General features: G+C 43.3%; 1 protein-coding gene across 1 annotated transcript in view; it reads right to left on the bottom strand.

Moving 5' to 3' along the window:
- LOC147633027 (syntaxin-132-like) overlaps positions 1-15381 on the bottom strand; it is a 52270-nt gene extending 36889 nt beyond the window's left edge. Inside the window, exons 1-3 of the mRNA XM_086806024.1 lie at positions 14770-15381; positions 7849-7974; positions 7557-7613 (exon numbers count right to left, since the gene is read on the bottom strand). Of these exons, the coding sequence (XP_086662150.1) occupies positions 7557-7613; positions 7849-7974; positions 14770-14787 (201 nt within the window). The 5' untranslated portion in view covers positions 14788-15381. The remainder of the gene's footprint in view (positions 1-7556; positions 7614-7848; positions 7975-14769) is intronic.
- Positions 15382-19461: the final 4080 nt, after the last annotated feature.

Here is a 19461-nt window from a genome sequence, read left to right as displayed (position 1 = left end):
TCAGTCAGCGTTTTGCTGATTTTGGAGCATCTCTACCTGTGTTTTGTTCCTAGCCTACACGGTTTCCCGGTTTCTACATGTTCCTTGCCTTCTGTTGGCGGTTGAGTGCTTTTTTTGCTGGATAGCAGTGTTTTGGCTGCATTTTGCTTCCCATAGGAGTTTTCTACACTCAGAGGGGGCCCTTCTCCAGCTACTTCACTTGAGGATCAGTTTCGGGAGCTGTGTTGTATCTGTGGAGACTTTCTTCTTTGACAGGAGTTTACAGTTATTTGGAGGAGAGCAGTGATCTTTTTAGAGATCCTGAGCAGAGTTTATTTTGTCCAAGCTTGTGTTCTTTGCAGTATTTGCAAAACAAGGAGGGTGTTTTGCCCTTTTGCGGTGTGATCCTTTCACATGGATCTTTTATCTGTTGCTGATTCTTGGGATCTGGTTCTAATTCTAGAACAGTCTTCTGCTATCTGTGAAGCTTTTGAGGACTTTGTTGCCAATGCAGTTTATATTCCTGCTTCCTTTCCTCACTACCAAGGCGATCTCTTCATCTCTTTGTGATGCTTTTGAGAATGCCCCTCCCCTGCCAGTTCTGCTGGCTTGTTGTTTTGGAGGATGGTTTTTTGGATCAAGTGGAATGCTTTGGATCTGTGGTTGCTAACCGTGCCTCGGGCACAGTGGTACTTCCAGAGTTTTTTGGATTTGTATCAGAATCAAATCGGACTTATGTCACCAGCCTGGACATTTCCCAGTATGAAAGGGGTCTGGTGGACTCCAGGATGTCTAAATATTTGGAAAGTACAAGCTTTGGGAATGGGGGATTATCCTAGAATACAAAGGACCACACTCCTAAAATTTAGGAGAGTTGCTATTTTTGGCCCGACTCCGATGGAAATTTTGTTCGCGTCATTACATCTGGAATTGAGCAGATACCAAGAGTTGGCAAAGTGCCTATGACAGAATGTCTACCAGTTGGGATATTTTTAGAGATAAAGTTTATGGAAGGACCCATCTCTTAGATTGGGACATGTGGCAAGAAAGTGGACCAAAGTGAGACAAGTGGCCTCACACTTGTCACTTCAGCTATTGTGTGGCTCTCCACTTGTCATTGTAGCCTTCTCTTGCCATTTTAGCTCATGGGAGGCCCAAATCTATAAATTGGAGCCCTCTCTCTTCATTAATGGAGGCTCTCTTGCTGCACACTAGCCTCCACCACCGTTACAGGCTGCCCTAATGATGGCTACTCTCTTTCTCTCTCTCTTGAAGGCTGCCCATGAAGAATACCGGCTGTTGGGGACTGTTTTGGAGGCTTCCATCGTGAAGAAATACTGAAGGCAAGGGAATTTAATCATTTATTATGATTTCTAGCCATTGTACTTGTTGTACCAGCCTTGGTACCGGCTGTACCAGCTTTTGTACTTGCTATACCGGCTGTACCAGCCACCATACCGACTGTACCAACCACCGTACCTGCTGTACCAACCACTGTACCGGCTGTACCAGCCATTGTACCTGCTGTACCAGCTGAATGGAGAGTTGTACTTGCTGTACCAGCTCTAGTGCATGAAGACCCGTGGTTTTTGGGGAAGAATCAGTACCCACACGGAAGTATATGGATTTTATTGTTGGCTCGGCATTTCTACAACCATTCCGGCTTGGTTGCCTCGTGTTGGGCTATGTTATGGCATTTGTATATGGATAATCCGGCATCTCCTGTGGGGAGAGTAAGGCCCTCAAAGCTTGTACATGATATTATTCTCCTTGGGTAATAAAATACTCCAAGGCGGGGTCGGCCCATTCCGGCCTCTATGCGGTGTCACACATGCAAGCTCCATTTTCAGCATTTGTGGATGTTTTGTCCAGCTTTTATGTTTTATGCAAAGTGATGATGGATATGTGTTAAGGTTGTGGCCATGTTTAAATGTTTTAATATGCATTGATGGTATCAACACGTGTGTCAAAGGCCTTAGTCCCCCAGGCGCCGCGAGTTTCAACTTATATCAGTCCGACGATATCTTTTTTCAGAGGGAGATGTGGAGTCCTTTCATCTTGCGATGCCCACCTCAGTGGCGTGTACTTATGTACAGCATTGGGCAACTCATGTTATAGATGGACCCCATCTTTTCTACGGAGTCTTTTCATCTTGCGATGTCGACCTTTTCAGAGGATGCTTTTATACAGCATTTGGCTACTCTTGGTACAGAGTTGGAGCAGATTGACTCTATTTCTTTCGAGGGTCCCAGGAGCAGTTTGCTTCTCCCACGATTGATTATCTAAAGGATCTGATCTTGGTTGGTTATGAGGTTTTTCATACCTTCTCCGGGCTGGATACACGACATTGGACTTCAGGGAGTGTTCTTACACTTGGGTTTGGAACTTTTTCCTTGTGACTGGACACAGGTTTTTTCCCCGTGTGAACACACTTATGTGTGTTGGACACTTTGCCTTAGGCCTTTTAGTACTCACTTGTACTTTCATTTCATATCATTATTGAGTACATCTTTTCCAGCACTCACGTTTCTCTGTGCTTGAGGTTGTGTGTGTGTGTGTGTGTGTGCGCAGGCTAGCTTCCCTCCTACCCAACATTGGTATCAGAGCCTGATTAGGGTTAGGGTTACACCCTGTTTTGCTCCCAAACATTAGGGTTAGGGTTTGCCCCTTGCTGCAGCCTATTGCACACTGTAGACACCGCACACTCTCTCTCTCTCTAGATCTGCGTGTACTCTCTGCTCCGTACAGGTGTGCCCACGACCGTACGCCCGCTGTGTGCGCTGCCGCTACCGCTGCCGCTCATATCTGCGCCGCCTTGTGTGCGCTCGTCAGATCTGTCACCCGTGCGCCGCCGCCGCCGCCGCCTCCAATGCCTGCCAGATTTGGGGTCGCCGCCTTCAGATCTGCCTTCGTCGCCTCTCAGATCCATGCGCTGCCGCCTCTGTCGTCACCTGGCCGTCGTCCCCTGTACTGCTCGTACTGCGCCAACTTGCTCCGTCCCTGTGCTACCCGTACTGCACCGCCGACTTGCTCCGCCCTTGTACTTGCCCGTACTGCTGTACCCGCCAATTGTGCTTCTGTACTTACAGCTGCTCACAATTTGGGGTATTTTTGTAATTTTTTAAAATACCCAAAAATTGCTAAATACACAGCATTATTTTTGGGGCTTTTCAACATTGAGCTCAAAATTGCAAATTTTGACCTGAAATTGCACAAATTGCCTGTTGAAATTTGAGGCTTTTCACCATTGAGCCTGCAGTTGCAACATTGGCACACGTTGGCATTGATTTCAGCAGATTTGGTGCATAATTGCACTAGAAATTTGGGGATTTTGCAGAAATTGGCACTATTTGCAGACAATTTTGGGTATTGCAGGCACATTTGGTTGGCATTGGAGCATTTCCCCCAAATTTTTGGGTATTGCAGGCACATTTGGTTGGCATTGGAGCATTTTCCCCAAATTTTTGGGTATTACAGGCACATCTAGTTGGCATTGGGGCATTTCCCCCAATTTTTGGGCATTGCAGCACTTGGTACAGGTGACAATCGCATTAGCAGATTTACAGGTGCAGATCCGGTTCAGATGTGGTCTAATTGGTTGCCTTAAAATTAGGGCTTTTCTACATTGAGCCCATTTTTGGAGCATTCGACCAATTTACATTTGATCTGACAGGATTTGAGCACTTGCAGCTCTTACAGGTGTCAGCTGATTGTGTTTTTCACGGCACGTATACATTTGTGGTTTGCTGCAGTATATGTATGCCATTGTGGACACTTTGACAGATTTGCATCATCGTGCAGTACACTTGCAGTTTTGGGACATGCATATGTATTTCTCCTAGTGAAGGAGTTCCCTTTCAGTCCATTGGTTATCTTGCTATTTATCTCCCGCATTCTTACGGTTTTGCTAGACATTGCATACTCGTGGTGACTTGTGACAAATTTGCTATCCTATCATGGCCAACAGCAATAATAACCTCTTTGGAATGCTATCTCAAGAGAACAAGCTCAATGGGAACAACTACCCTATGTGGGCTTATATGATGCGTCATGTTTTGGTTGCCAAAAATGTATGGTTGTATGTGGATGGCACTGAGGAGCGTCCTCTTGCACCTGCTCCAGCGGAAGGTGAAGTGATTCCCGCTCATCCTCCTACAGGTCCACCTCCTCGTCTTCCTCCTACTCAGCAGCAGCGTACTTGGGATGCTAGGGATGCTCAGGCCCATGCATTGATTGCTCTCTCGTGCCGCAGGCATATCATTCCGCACATTCGATCTTGCACCACTGCAAAGGGTGCTTGGGATACCTTAGCGGCATTGTACTCAGGTCGCAATGAGGCTCGTGTAGCTTACCTTCGGGGCAAGCTTGAGACTGGCCGCATGCTTGAAGGTGACTCTATCGATCAATACCTTACGCTTACGCATGTGAAGGACCTACGAGAGCAGCTCATTAACATTGATGAGGTTTTGACAGATAGCTATCTTGTTCAGACAGTTTTGCGCAACTTGCCTGACTCTTATCAGACATTTGGCACCACTTTGCGGTTGTTGGCTGGCAATGCACCTAATGCGGTCACTTTTGACAACCTCGTGACTCTCTTGCTCAGTGAAGAGCAATCTCGTTCCAACAGGAACAACATGATGTCTGTTGAGTCAGCAATGGCTGCTCCTTTTCATGGGAATAGATCGAGCCTAGACCTAGCCCATCGAATCCTCCCAACATAGAGGACAAGCCTGAAAAGAAAAAGCGTTGTAACTATTGCAGGAAAACAGGGCACACCATAGAGGAATGCAGGAAGCGCATTGAGAGTGAAAAAAAGAAGAAGTTGGCATCTTCTTCCATAGGTGCAGATCAGGCCAATTTGGCTACACGTGTCAGCCTTGACACTTACATCTTCATTGCCTGCAGAGATGTCTTCTGATGCGATTGCTTTTGATGACTATGCTTTATAGTCTGTACTCCATGGTATGCATTGTCTGGCAGATGCATTTTAGGGGAGGATTCTACTTGCCCACATGCAGTTGGTGATGCCTCATGGTCACTTATGCTTGTTGACCCTTATGCTGGTCTATGCTAGACGCTTTCTCTTATGTGATGTCTACTGGAGATGCCTTTTATGCTGTTTTCCCTTGCAGCGGGATTGTTTCTACAGTGTTGACATTGTCACTTTCTCACATGTGATGTTTACTGGGAGTGCCTTTTACACACTTGGCCAGTGTTGGCTTGCTCTCATGGTTTTGACATGTCACATGTATATTATTCATTGTGGGATTATGCATCTTTACATTTGCCATACATGCCACTGATCATGGCATCGCTGAGAGTTTACCTATCCTCTCATTACATTGGCTGATGCCCGCCTCGAGCCCCCACTTTTTCTCCCATTTTCAGCTTTCCCCATTGCTGAATTTTTACTTTTATCAGCCCTACCATTGCTGATTTTTTCCTCATCGGATCCTCCATTGATGAGTATCACTTCTGCAGCTTACACTGCATGTCTCACAAGCATGACTTCAGGATCCTGTTGCCTTTACACATGCGTATATCTGCTACCTCTTCTTATGCTTATCACTGGTGCAGTTACAGAGGATTGATGTGGATTACATGCAGTTCAGCTTGGTATTCGGTACTTGCTTTCAGGGGGTATTATGCGATGCCTCTTGATTTGATGCAGTTGATGTCCACATGATCTTTGCCATGCATTTATGTACTACTGTGCTCTAGCATTAGCACTATGACATTAGGGATTCTCCTTTTCCCCGTCATATAGTGCTTGCTTTTTCCATTGGCACTGCAGTTCACTCTTACTATGGAGCATAGTGCTTGCTTTTTCCATTGGCACTGCAGTTCACTCTTACTTTGGAGCATAGTGCAGGAGGGCAGCATTCACAGCTTTATCACCCTGCTGCTACCCGTTCACACCATTCACTTGAGGGGGGTTTGTTGGTCATGTCCACTCCCAGCTAGTTCAAGTGTGAACCCAGCTTACTCACGGGCACTTTTTCCCTGTGACTGGACAGGTCTTTTCCCCGTGTGAACACACTTATGCAGACATACAGAAGTATACGATTCACCTATCTAGAGGGAATGATCGAAATTACTTGCTGCAAACTTCTCTGTTTGTCAAGAAGGTGGTCTTCTAGAGGAAGAAATCAGAAATATGTAATGTTCCCAAAAGACATACCTTGTTGGCTATCATGATGAGGTGGCTAATACCAAGTAGTGGCAAACTGAGAATAAGTTACAGGTGCCTCAGTTAATAAGGTATAAAAGTTATTTAAGGGCTTATTAATGGATACTTCCATGAATGGAAAGAACCTATGGGAAGTCAAAACCTCAAACACGCCTATGCCAGGCTCAAGACTAACACCTTAGAGATGAGTGCCAGTGGTGTAGTAGGACGCCAGGACTCGTGGTCACATGTAGGTCTTGGGGGTGCTTCTAAGTGGAGCTGGTGAGCTAACGAATCCCCTCCATGAGTGGTTTACAATTAATCAATTTGTATCTTGAGTGTTATCTATGGGCTAAACTTGGTTCGAGTAATCCTCTTGATGGTCAGATAAACTTGTGTATGTTTCAAGGGCTCAGCCTCAATAGCCCCAAAAAAAACCATAAATCCCACTCACACAAGTCAGCACTCAGCTCTCTAGCGATCTATAATTCAATGTTCACACCTTCTGAGGTATTCGAAATGTTCAGCACATGCACTCTTTCCTCTTAAACCCAAGGCAACATATTTATTACTCTTGGCTACAAGAAAAAGCTTGCTTTTCAGCAATTGTGCTTTTCAGATCCACCAATAAGACTACTTATTATAAGTGCTTTTCATGCTTTTTCTCGCTTTGCTCTTGCTCTGAGCTCTCTAAGTTTACTTTGTTTAAAGGTACCCAGCCATGCACACTGATATCTGCTTGTTAGAAGCAAGCAAGGGTGGAATGAGAAGGTTCATCCCCAAGATTCTTCACTTCAACTGCAATATCTCGCATGACTAGCCACTTGCCTTTGCATGCTGCAAGCAATCAATACAAATCACTGGTTTTGTGATCAATGACCGGATGATTGCACAAAGGTTTTGTGATCAATGACCGGATGATTGCACAAAGGTTTTAATGACTAACCACAGCTATATAAAGGATATAGCCAAGCAATCCCCCTTCCTTACAAAATCAGCATGCTCTCCTTATTATCGCTTTTCAAGCACGAAGACTTTTTTGTCATTGCTTCTTCCTTCTCATGACATTTTCTTGCAATCCACCCCGCACATGCAAGATGAGGATCCCATTTCAATTACTTTACTGGAAGCCAGTTTTCATTATTAAAGGATTACGTAACAATTTGCCCAAAAAACCCTGTACTGTTCCATACAGTTTGAATGGAAGCAAAAGATATAATCCCCTAAATGTGTTCTCTCTTTTATCTGTTACAAGCACTGATTTCCGTTAATGACAAAAGGCTTACCAGTTTAAATACAGATTTGCTACCCACTCATGCATAGTCAGATGCACTCCCCTTTTAGCCTTTCAACTGATACATAGCACTACAGCCTACCAAACAAAGTCAACCTGAAGAAAGCAAACCTGTAGCTTCTGCAGATTCTTCCTGATCTGTGCCATCAAGCTTTTGATCTCAGCAACCTGCACACACGGCCAGAACCCAACTCGTCTTTCATGCTGGCACACAACCAAGCTGACACGGAATGGACACCAAAGAAACACCAAGAAAGAAAACGCCATGCAAAAACCTCATAATTTTCACAAAATAACAATAGAAAGGTCAATGTCACAAGTAAGACATGCCAAACCTCATAATTTACAAAAATAGCATTGCAAAGTAAATGTCACAATCAAGACATTGGGAAAAGCCACATACCTCTTCAAAAAATTGAGCCATTGCCGGATCTTTGGAAGGATCAGAGGCGCTTTCCGGACCTGCCTCAAGGTCTACAGAATGATTATCTCCCCTCCCATTTCCCATGCGTGTGAGTTGAACTGAATCCTGCAAAAACCCCATAAAGCTTCCACTAAAGCTCTTTTTAAATAGGCAATTAAGATTTACTTTGTCCAAGCAAGTTATAAAAACAGATCACCACATCACCAAGGTAAACTCTCTTTACCGAAGAAGCATCCGACATAGCAAAGATACTATTGCTACAAAAAAGCATGAATTAGCACTTCTGAAAAACTGGACGTGCTACATGCCCTGTATTGATGGGACTTCCCTAGGGATGGGTGCGTAATTGGGAGTCAAGAGGGATTAACCAACATTTGAGGTGACCAATGTGAAGATGGGAGGCTTAGAGAATCCTCAAAAGCATTAATTGAATGGTATTTTATTAAAGGGCCAAAAGGGGATTCAAGCCAAATTATGCTGCAACTGAGAAGGGGCCTTACTATGGTTGGGTGGACAAGACAGAAGCTAGCCATATGATGAATTTAGAGTTTTCCCTTGTTTATGCTAAACCATTGTTAGCCTGTTAATTGTTGTCATTAGGGTTTCAAGAGTTCATACCTACTAGGGATGATAGCTATTGCTACACTGGTGAACCCATCGACCTAAGCAAACATCACTACCAACCAGTTCTTTTCTCTCAAACAATGATGTGTATTTTTAAAAACTCAATGTGAAGATTTTTTAAACCTTTTTAATGTTACTAAGATTTTATACCTTAGTAATTATACTTGCTATAGCTTTATTTCTCTTGTTTTTTTTTTTTAAGGTCGCCTTTCATATTGTCAATCCCTCTACGTCAACTTTTAAAAAAAACAAGCACACCTACATCAGTGTACCAACCAGCCTCTTCTTCTTCCACCTGCTGCCTGCATGAAGAGGATACTGTTTTGCAACACTTTCAAGGCACTCACCAACATGCTTCAAAAAAATCAAGAAGTACCCTATCTTTATTCAGCTTGTTAATTTCAGCATTCACTTTGCTTTTTTTTGTGCATTAATGGCTTTTCCAAGAGAGAGGGAAACAAGTTCTCTGCCTGTTGCAAACGTATTTGGGAAGATGCAGGCAAAGAGGTGGAAGCTAGAAATGTTGAAAATAGGGATCGAGAACTAAGGATTGAGAGAGGTCATGCCCCAGTGGAAGCTGACAAAGAAGGGGAATTGGGGAGAGACATTATAGGAGAGTGTGATGAAGAAATAGAAGAGTACTCTCACTTACATCACCATGTTGAAATGAATTCTTGCCCGCCATGCGGCAGTCTATTATCCCACAGTGTGGATTGCGGTCAACTTAGCCCCTCTATATAGGGCAAAATGCCCCTTGGTCTCTCCTCATCCCCCACCTTTATTGGTGGTCTCATGGGATGTTTGGGTGGGTAGGAGGGAACCCGGCCAGTTGATGGCCATCTTCCGCATGCTGCGCCTCTATTTACTTGGTGCTCCGTGCTCCACGTTCTTTCATGGTATTAGAGCCTCATCGGTTCTTGCTACTTGGCTTTCAGCCTCGCATCCAAGGAGTGTTGGAATGAATTCTTACCCTCCGCTTCTCACGCTGCCATGTGGGGTGTTGGAGAATGCACATGTAGAAGCATAAATTGAACAAGAGAGAGAGTAGAGAGAGCTTGTGGACAAGATCACCTTTTATAATAGCAAACAGCTTTACAATGGCAATAGCCAACAAGAGATGTTGAACAATGTGCAAAGGGACTGAATGATGAAGTGCACAACGGGAGGCCTCCTTTATAGTGCAGTGTGGGAGCTGGCCAACTGCTCATAGAGCTGGCCGACAACTCCACGACTCCCTAAAATAGGAGTAAATGAATAAAATACCCAAAATGGGTAGAGCCCATAAATACACTAAGATGCACTAATTCTAACACCCCCTCTGCAGCTCATAGTGTGCAAGAGTCTGAAGAAGATAAGTTGATGAAGATGCAACCATGGACCCTCCAACACCGTGAATACTGGAATCACCTCAGAGAGAGAGCACCAACCAACTTGTTTCCTCGAAACAAAATGCCACCACGAACAGCAAGGAACTTTGCATGGCTATGAATTCCCACACAAGTGTGTGGCGAACTGCAAGAATAGATGATGAGCTTCTTGACACACCGCGCCCATAATCCCCAACAATGGACGGAAAACACATCACGTCCCAAAAGCCTCAAACAATGAGCTCGGAACAGATCCAATTCATAATCTCTGCTACACAAAAGATAACCATGTCTTGCCAGATGTCTAATGCTTGGAACTCCGAATCAAGGTTCCCATGCACCAATAAGTTGCAATCAGCCCTCTCTCTTGCCCACAAGCCTCTTCTGGCTGGAAGCACATAGCCCCCTTATGAGTAAGTAGCTATCGCTCACATCTAAAGCTTATAAATTGTGGTTAAGCTTAGAGGAGGCCAACCGTCAATCGGTTACCTTGGAGGAGTTCGAGCAAGCTATGAACAAAAAGTTATTGTGCCTAAGCACGAACAACAAATGCTTAGACCGCCTAGAATGAGTGTAAAATGTCCATAAAACCTCTAGACCAATGGGAGTACATCCTTAAGCTTAAGGCCATAGATGATTTTCAAAAGGTTAGGGGGTTTTTGTCATGTGCATCACACATGTGAGTGCCAAGTGGACATGCTTCCTACTTGCAGCCGCCTTCTAGTAGGCAAGGAACATGACCAAATATGGCATGTTTGGGCTGTTCTAACAGCCAAAGACGTACTCGGAGGTGCCCATCCAGGACATGCACCAATAGCTGGGACACAAGTTGGGCACAATATGAACACAAGAAATGACCTTCTCGACAACTTTTTGGGGTCATGAAAGGACTGACCAACCTGAACCTGACTAGCATCATGATACCCTACAAAAGGGTAGTTTCATGTACATTTTAGGCATCTCATATCATCAACCTCTGCACACATGCAAGGTGAATACAACTGTATTGAAATCTTCATACGCCCTTGGGGTCTTCCGTAGACGTTAATATAACTCTCTTTCTTTCTTTCTCTCTCTCTCACGTGCACCATTGTCCTAGGGTGCCATGTGGACATTCTGAAGCTTCTAGGACGGTCAATCAACTTTTTTGATGGGCCAAGATCATATTGTGAGCCCTAGTCCAAGGGACAAGTCGCCAAGCACCATCTAGGTTTAGGGTCAGTGCCCATCATGCTTGTGGCACAAGTCTACGTAACCCTCTTTGCAAGTTGTATAATGTTGTACTGGCCGACCGAGCACTTATTAGACTATTTGGTCAAATGCATGGGCAAGCCCAAGTGTGTGCTAAGTCCTTGTCCAAGTCCCGGGCAAATGTGTCGTGTCAAAGTGTCAAAAGGCAGCCATTTATACTTTCCTATTTTTGATTTGTTTGTTTTTAGTGATTCTCTTCTTTCTTTAAAATTATTCCCAAGTTCGGATTCATATGGCTTATGATGGTATATATAACCTTAGCCGCCTGTATTAGCCTGCTTTCTCCTCATCCCAGAGCTCCCCTAAACCTGCCAGATTAGGCCACTAATCTGGAGGATTAGCACTAGGTACGTACAACTAGCACCTTGGAGAAGCTTGAGCGGCACTTTTACTAGCCTAATGAGGTGAGATGCCTTTGACTATGTGTCTAAGTGTGAGATTTGCTAGAAAGTTAAGGCTTCCCATGGGAAACAATAGGGCTGGCTTCAGCTCTTGCCTATTCCAAAAGGACCTTTTCAAGATATATCAATGGACTTTGTCACTCCTCTCCCTCCCAGTGCAAGCAGTCGTAACACTCACTGTCACATGCACGCCCGTGCCATGGCTAACCCTGTGCAAGATCAGTCTTAATCCTTGATTAGTAAGCATTTAAGTTAGTATCACAACATCACCCTCAATAGCATTAGCAGCACATCATCAACATCATCATCATCAGCATTACAGCATCAGTGTCATCATCGTTATCATCCACCACATTAGACCATCATCTACATCATCACCATCATGGGAGTACCCTGTCAGCTGCTTCCACAGGTGCTATCGGCAGCCTGCAGGTACTCTTGGGCAGCCGGTCAAGTATCTTCTAACAGGGCAGCAGGTGTAGCAGATGTAGTATTTATTCCATGTTTATGGCATTTCTTTGTCCACACAATAGGCCGACTCCAGATGTACTAGCCGACCAGCCTTATTCACTCATATATAAGCATCATTCAATATTCAGCAGAGGTCATTCAGTTCATAGTCATCATTCAGTCATCATTCCATCTAGCATCAAGTAGAAGATATGTAGAAGGGCTAGAGCCTAGGGTCAACCCCTTGGGGCTGACCAAAGCCCTTATTCATGTACAAGCATCAGTTACCTTTTTGTACCATAGTAATACAAAAAACCTGACACCTAATCTCTCTCCTCTGTGTCTTATCTCATGTTAATTAGCATCAATGTTCTTAAGTATGCTTAGGGCTGTGGTTCAGTACAGCAAGGCTTCCGTGCATGCAACATTGGTATCAGAGCATTCAGGCTCAGCCCACTAAGCCATAATGTCCCAAGGAAGGTGCACAATTCCAACAGAAAGGCTGCTGCAGGGTAGTAGATGGAGTGGTCTGCAACAGGCAAAGCTAGAGGAAGCAGTCCCTGAGGGTAGGTACGCACACCTAGTACCTCAGTAAGCTCTCAAATCAATTCCAAAGGCCTAGCAACAGGCATGATCAGTTCCGGCAAGTGACCCACCGTTGTGTTAAGGGTTAAGGGAAAGGGACAACAATGAACAGATGCTCGGTTCTTCATCAAAGACTAGGAAGTGGAGATCAGGAATGAAGGTGTTCACACCAAAAATATCATTCAAAGTCAATACACAGAAGCAGTTCAAAGTCAAGTCCATGGAGGAAGGATGACAAAGTATCCACCACACATAAGGGAATGTCATGGGCACGCCTGTGCCATGGCTAACCCTGTGCAGGAATAGTCTTAATCCTTGATTAGTAAGCATTTAAGTTAGTATCACAACATCACCCTCAATAGCATTAGCAGCACATCATCAACATCATCATCATCAGCATTACAGCATCAGTGTCATCATCGTTATCATACACCGCATCAGACCATCATCTACATCATCACCATCATGGGAGTACCCTGTCGGCAGCTTCCACAGGTGCTGTCAGCAGCCTGCAGGTACTCTTGGGCAGCCGGTCAGGTATCATCTAACAGGGCAGCAGGTGTGGGCAGCTCATTCAGCAGATGTAGTATTTATTCCATGTTTATGGCATTTCTTTGTCCACACAACAGGCCGGCTCCAGATGTACTGGCCCACCAGCCTTATTCACTCATATATAAGCATCATTCAATATTCAGCAGAGGTCATTCAGTTCATAGTCATTATTCAGTCATCATTCCATTTAGCATCAAGTAGAAGATATGTAGAAGGGCCAAGGTCAACCCCTTGGGGCTGACCAAAGCCTTGATTCATGTACAAGCATCAGTTACCTTTTTGTACCATAGTAATACAAAAAACCTAACACCTAATCTCTCTCTTCTTCTCTCTCCTGTCTCTTGTCTCGTGTTAATTAGCATCAATGTTCTTAAGTAAGCTTAGGGTTGTGGATCAGTTCAGCAAGGCTTCCGCGCATGCAACACTCAAGAGTGTTTGACCATTGTTGATTGTTTCAGCAAGTTTGGTATACTCATACCCTACAAGGCCAATGTAATTGTTGTAGATGTGGCTAGACTTTTCATTAAGCATTGGTATCCGATATGTGGTTTGCCTCATACTATTGTTTCTAAAAGGGATGTTAAATTTACTTCACACATTTGGTGTGCCTTGTTTGACTCATTTGATACCAAGTTTCAATTTTTGAGTGCTTTTCATCCAAAAATACGGATGGATAGACAGAGATCTACAATCAGTTGGTCTTTGATGTGCTCAAACATTACCTGAATGACAATCAGAGTAAGTGGGAGCAGTCTTTGGCTGTAAACAGCTTGCAGAAACGACTTGGAGACCACCTTCTTGCTACGTTTCTGCTGGAAACGCTGCTGGCCACCTTGGATCAAGACCTCTACCTTCTTGCGTTTGGCTATGCACAAGCCTCACCAACTTGTAGAAATGTCAAATGGCTGGCCCAAGGGCTGGAGAGACCCTATATAGGGATGAGAATGCTGAATATGCTGGCCAACCTGCATATAAACTGGCTGACAACATAGAGAGGACAAATCAAATCATATGTGATGCGCTTTTCACACATGTGGGCCCCTAAGGCTGGTGGGCACCCAGGGTTGGGCAGCCCCTATGGGTCCTATTCACACACGTGGACCTGACCAAAGGGTTGTCCACAGCCTATGGCCCTCAGCACTCCCTCTTCTTCTTCCACATGTTGCTAGTTGTCATCCTGTCTACCACAGCAAATCAACCTTTGACTGCAACCTGTTTAGGGTTTACACTTTGCTGAGCCATAGGTACTCTTTTATAGACCGTCCCTGATTAGCATTCAACGCTATGATTATAGCCACTGGTCTACTTTTCGACCTAATCCAAGGCTATCTAGACCTCATCCTTGCTAGCCCTAGACTCCTGCCCAAGGTCCTATGAGCCCCTAAGCCCCTAATATTTATCCTGGGTTAGCCTTCAACCCTAGCCCTCAGCCTAGTTGATCTGGGTTAGCGGACTCCAACCTGAGTTTAACACCGGAGGAATGTAACACAAAGCATGATGCACCCAGATCCTATAAGCTAGCTTTCTCCCCTCATTCTAGAACAGCCTACGTTTGAAGTTACTGTTACAAAAAAGTTTTTCCTGGATGTTAATTAGGAAAAATGCCATTAAATTTGATGTATTTGCTAAATTTATAGGGTAAAAAACACACAGAGATCCCAGAATCGTACCCCTAGAAGATCGTTCATCTTGACGGAGGAAGTATTCGCTTGCAACGACTGTTAACCACCTGGAAATCCCGCGTGAAGAGCGATCTCAGAGCAAGCTCGAGTCTCCTGTTGAGCTCCTCCTCAGCAAAATCGCATCAGCATGTAATTGGATCGCCCGAAACCCCGTTTCGTCCCGACAAGCAATCGGAGCGCCTGCTAGGAGGCCGGAAAACCCTAATCTCGTCCAACAGGCAGACTGATTTCCTCCGACAACACCTAGAGAAAGCCCTTATTCTATCTGAAAACACTAAGGCTGTTCAAACACCGTTCTTGTCTCCAACAGGCAGAGTCGGAAACCCTAATTTCCTGCTGCCCGCTCTGGAGCAGGTCATCATCACAGCGCTCGCTGATGTGCATGGAAAACTGTTAAAGGTTAGTCAGGCGAAGGGGTGCTGCGATCGAGAAGGCGTGAGTGTTGATGATATTGAGGTAAAGGACAAAGCGAAGGCGGAGAGAAATGGATGGATCATGGGCTATGAAATGTTCAGAAAGGCGCGCACACAGGAAGAGAATGGCAGGCCGCAGGCGTGCCCTTCCAGCTTGGACACACACACAAATAGGTCCCATTGCCCACCAACGATCATCATCATAACTATTATATTTTGGAATAGTATTGTTTTTTTTAATGTGAGAATGGGTACTGATTAGTTATTATTTTGTAAGATATATTTGCACTTGCTAACAGGCTAGCAGTAGCAGGCTAGCAGCTTGATACAATGTTTCCTGTTAGATAGTTGTTCACCTGACCTCTTAGGTCACATGTTAGCTAAGAGTGTGTTCACCCCCCAAACTTGGAGCGCCTGCAAGAACCCACTCCAACGAGGATAATGTGTCTGCACGTTCTTGCTCGAACGCCGAGTGGTAGTTTCCATCATTATTCATCCGTGCTCTCTTTCTGAGGCAATTTTCTTGCTTTGAGCTTACTTGGTTCTAGTTTTGGGCTTTTTGCTAATTTTGAATATAATAATCATTAGGCTCACCCCGAATCCTTTCGAAAGCCCAATTTCCCTTGGCAATCCTGAAACACTCCGGCATCGTGCCTTGGAGTTCCAATTTCTTGCGTGAACGTACTCTAAGATCTCTTTCTTGAGCCTCCCCAACATGTGCTTGCCAAGTTGAATTAGCACTATGTCTTCACATGTGCTAAAGGAATTCAAGTTTTCCATGCTAGACAAAACATGCCGTATTTTCGTTTCCAGCATAGCAATTTGGTGAGGTTGTCCACATTCTCATTTATGTGCCAAATTCACATTTTGCACCAACCATAACTTGCCATGTAGTTGTTGTACTACATGTCTAAACTCTAGCAATAACATGAGAATGACGTAAATATTAATTACAAGGGATGGTGGCATGTCAACCCATGCTAGCACACCAACTTGTTGCATGGAGAAGCTAAGCAAGCCACTCGACAGTCTTTGCACTCTCTTATAAGAAGCTTAAAAGTACATGAAAGGGTTCTTACTATGACAACTAAATTTGTGCAATTTAAATGGCTAGTCGACTTGTCGAAAATAGTTAAATATTTTGTACCCTCTACAAAAGCAACAAGTTACCCATCTACTTATGGAAACCAGATAATGTCTTGCCTGCAAATAAACTATGTACAAAGGCTAAGCATATGTGTAGCAAGCCCTTAATTGGCTAGTTGTAATGTTTGCATAACCCTTTAACTATCAAAAAGAAGATTGTGGGCCATCAATATGAACCAAATCCATAGGTTGGATAAAAACCTTGAGTTCAAAGCAAACACCCATCCATCCAATTAAGATCTGCTTGTTGTGAAACCATATCCACTCTAGGTTAGATGAAGGCCTTAACAGATACACATCCATCCAATTATGAGCTACTTGTGCATAGTTTTTTTCACCTACATTGGCTAAAACTATAAAAATAGATTACAATTAAGAATATAAATAGAATAAATTTGTTAATACTATTTATGCTTTTAAATGCAATAAATGTTAATAAATTTTAGTTTTTCATAACTAGAACAAACTAATACTAATCTTGATATCATAACTAGAACAAACTAATACTAATCCTGATATTATAAATCTTAGACCTAATTTTTAGCTTTAATAATTATATTCTTAATTGTAATAATGGTTATTGCATTTCAAATTATAAATAGTGTTAACTAATTTATTAATAAAAGTCTAATTTTTAAAAATATATAATGATAATAAGAGTAAAACTTTACTAATTGTATTGGAATTAAAGTTTTTGTGATTAGAATAATATACAATAGAGTTATAAAATATTATTACTAAATAAGAGTAAAACTTTACTAATTGAATTGGAATTAAAGTTTTTGTGATTAGAATAATATACAATAGAGTTATAAAATATTATTACTAAAAATAGATTTGCTACCCAAGAATTAACACAAACTTTGCTCATAGCATCGGTTTAATGATAAAATTTTGAAAACCTTCTATTAAAATATACAAGTTTACACCATCATGCAAAGTCTTTGAAACACGCATGTGACGTGTGCCTATTTGGTGGAAAGAGATTCCTCGGGTTGGTATTGTCTCAAGAGACAGTTCTGTAGAGCTGACCTAACCGGGACAATTTAGCTAACTAGATCGACAGACGAGATTATGGGGATGAATCTGTAATCACAACTCATCTATCTACCATCGGCGAGCTGTTCACATATCTTGATCATTACTGGCAGTCGTCAACCTGCTTACTGACAGTCATCAACCTGCTTTACTGCTCTAGTGACAACCAGCAACTTGTTGTGCTGCTGACAGTCACTGCTTGTTGTTGCACAGCTGTCCGTATTCCACAGTTGGCATTCAACGTTTGGTTGGGTTTACTCGTTTGGTCAAGTTTACTTTCTTGTGGCCAGGTTTACTACAATCAGAATCAACTTTCAGAGTCAGCTCCAGCTATCAAAATTTGAAGGCGAAAACAATTGTATGTTCTGCTGACTCAATGGCACCCAACTTGAGTAGCTTACACTTGGAGGGAGCTGAAAAACTCAATAGTACAAACTATGCAACTTGGAAGCTGAAGATGGAGTCACTATTATTCTTCCAAGATTGTTGGGAGATGGTTTCTATGGAGAGACCAACTGATCTAGCTGTTGAAGCCCTAGCAAAATGGGACAAGAAGGCCATGTTTGTTGTCCACATGATAAAGCTGAGTGTGAAGGATGACATCCTCAGCCACTTGAGGGAGGTGTTGATTCCCAAAGAAGCTTGGGACAATCTAAAGAAAGTGTTTGAGTTTAAAAGCACTTCAAGATAGATTGCCTTGAGAGCTCAACTCACCAGTGAAACAAGGAAGCCCAATGAGAATGCTATGGACTTCATCAAGTGGGTGAAAGACCTGCATGCAACTGAGAGATGTGGGAGACAATATGTCTGACAACAAGCTTGCTACAATCATCATCCATGGGCTCAACGCAGGCTATGAGGGTATTGTTCAAGGCCTCATCATTTTGAGGGGACAATCCTCACTTGATGAAATGGAGTAGATCATTAGGAGGACGAGGATCAAAGACAAGCAGCCATGAAGAACATTCATGGTAGCAACAGCACTTCATCAAGTAACAATGGCAATGCCCTCTTCACAACAAGATGCAGAGGAAGATCAAATAATCAAAGAGGACGAGGAAGACATAACAACTACTAGTCCAACAACAACAACAACAACAATGATCAAGGTACTTATTCTTCTAATGGTAGAGGTGGCTATTCCTCTAGAGGTAGAGGTAGAGGAAGAGGAAGAGGTTGAACTTTCCACCATAACTCCCTTCAATGTTATTACTATAAAAAATATGGATATTTTGAGAAAGATTACAGGAAAAAGCAAGCTATGATGAAGATGGAAGCTCTCAAAGCTTCACAAATTTCAAACATTTTCTCTCTATTGAAGAGATCAAAGAGGTCAACCATGTAGACCATGGCAACAAGTAGGAACCATGGTGAATTGATAGTGGAGTAAGGTCCCACATGACTTCTCATGCTAAATACTTTTCTAAGTTGGATTCTCCTCTCATGATGGTTTAATTTGCACTAAGATAGCACTCCCAATTCTATCACATGTAAAGGAGAAGCTTCCCTTGAGCTGAACAGAGGGAAAGGAAACGGCTTGGAGATGTCCAATTGGTGCCTTCACTCACCAAGAACTTACTCTCAGTTGGAGCCATGGTGGATAAAGGCTTTAAAGTGGAATTTGAAGGTTAGCAATGCCTGATCAAAGATCCTCAACTACAAAGTTGTCATAAGCATGGCAAACTCTTTAAGTTGAGTGGATCAATAGCAAAACTATTAGCAATGCAAGCTGACAGGTTAGCCTTCTTACTTACCTCCATCATAATTATGGCATAAAAGGTATGGTCTCCTAATTTATGAAAGAAAGTGAAGCAAATAGAAAACACAGATGTAGGCCCAGGTACAAGACCTGAAAATGCTAGAAACTGATGTTTATTGCTAAAAACTAAGTATGAGGGAAGCCCGTATAGGTGTTGTACAATGGTAAGAAGCAGAAGCAGCTGCTAATGACCTCAACAAGATGCAAAAGAATGAGATAAAATGGGGGAAAGGGGGACAATCCTTATATACTCCCCATGATAGCTAGTCAGCTAGTTGTAGCAGGCCGACAGCATCACAATAGCATAAAAATGCTATAAAAGCA

The sequence above is a fragment of the Cibotium barometz genome, chromosome 12, assembly GCF_041138505.1.
Source record: "Cibotium barometz isolate CiBa-2024 chromosome 12, ASM4113850v1, whole genome shotgun sequence".
Classification (NCBI taxonomy): Eukaryota; Viridiplantae; Streptophyta; class Polypodiopsida; order Cyatheales; family Cibotiaceae; genus Cibotium; species Cibotium barometz.
This window is presented reverse-complemented; position numbering and strand designations above follow the sequence as displayed.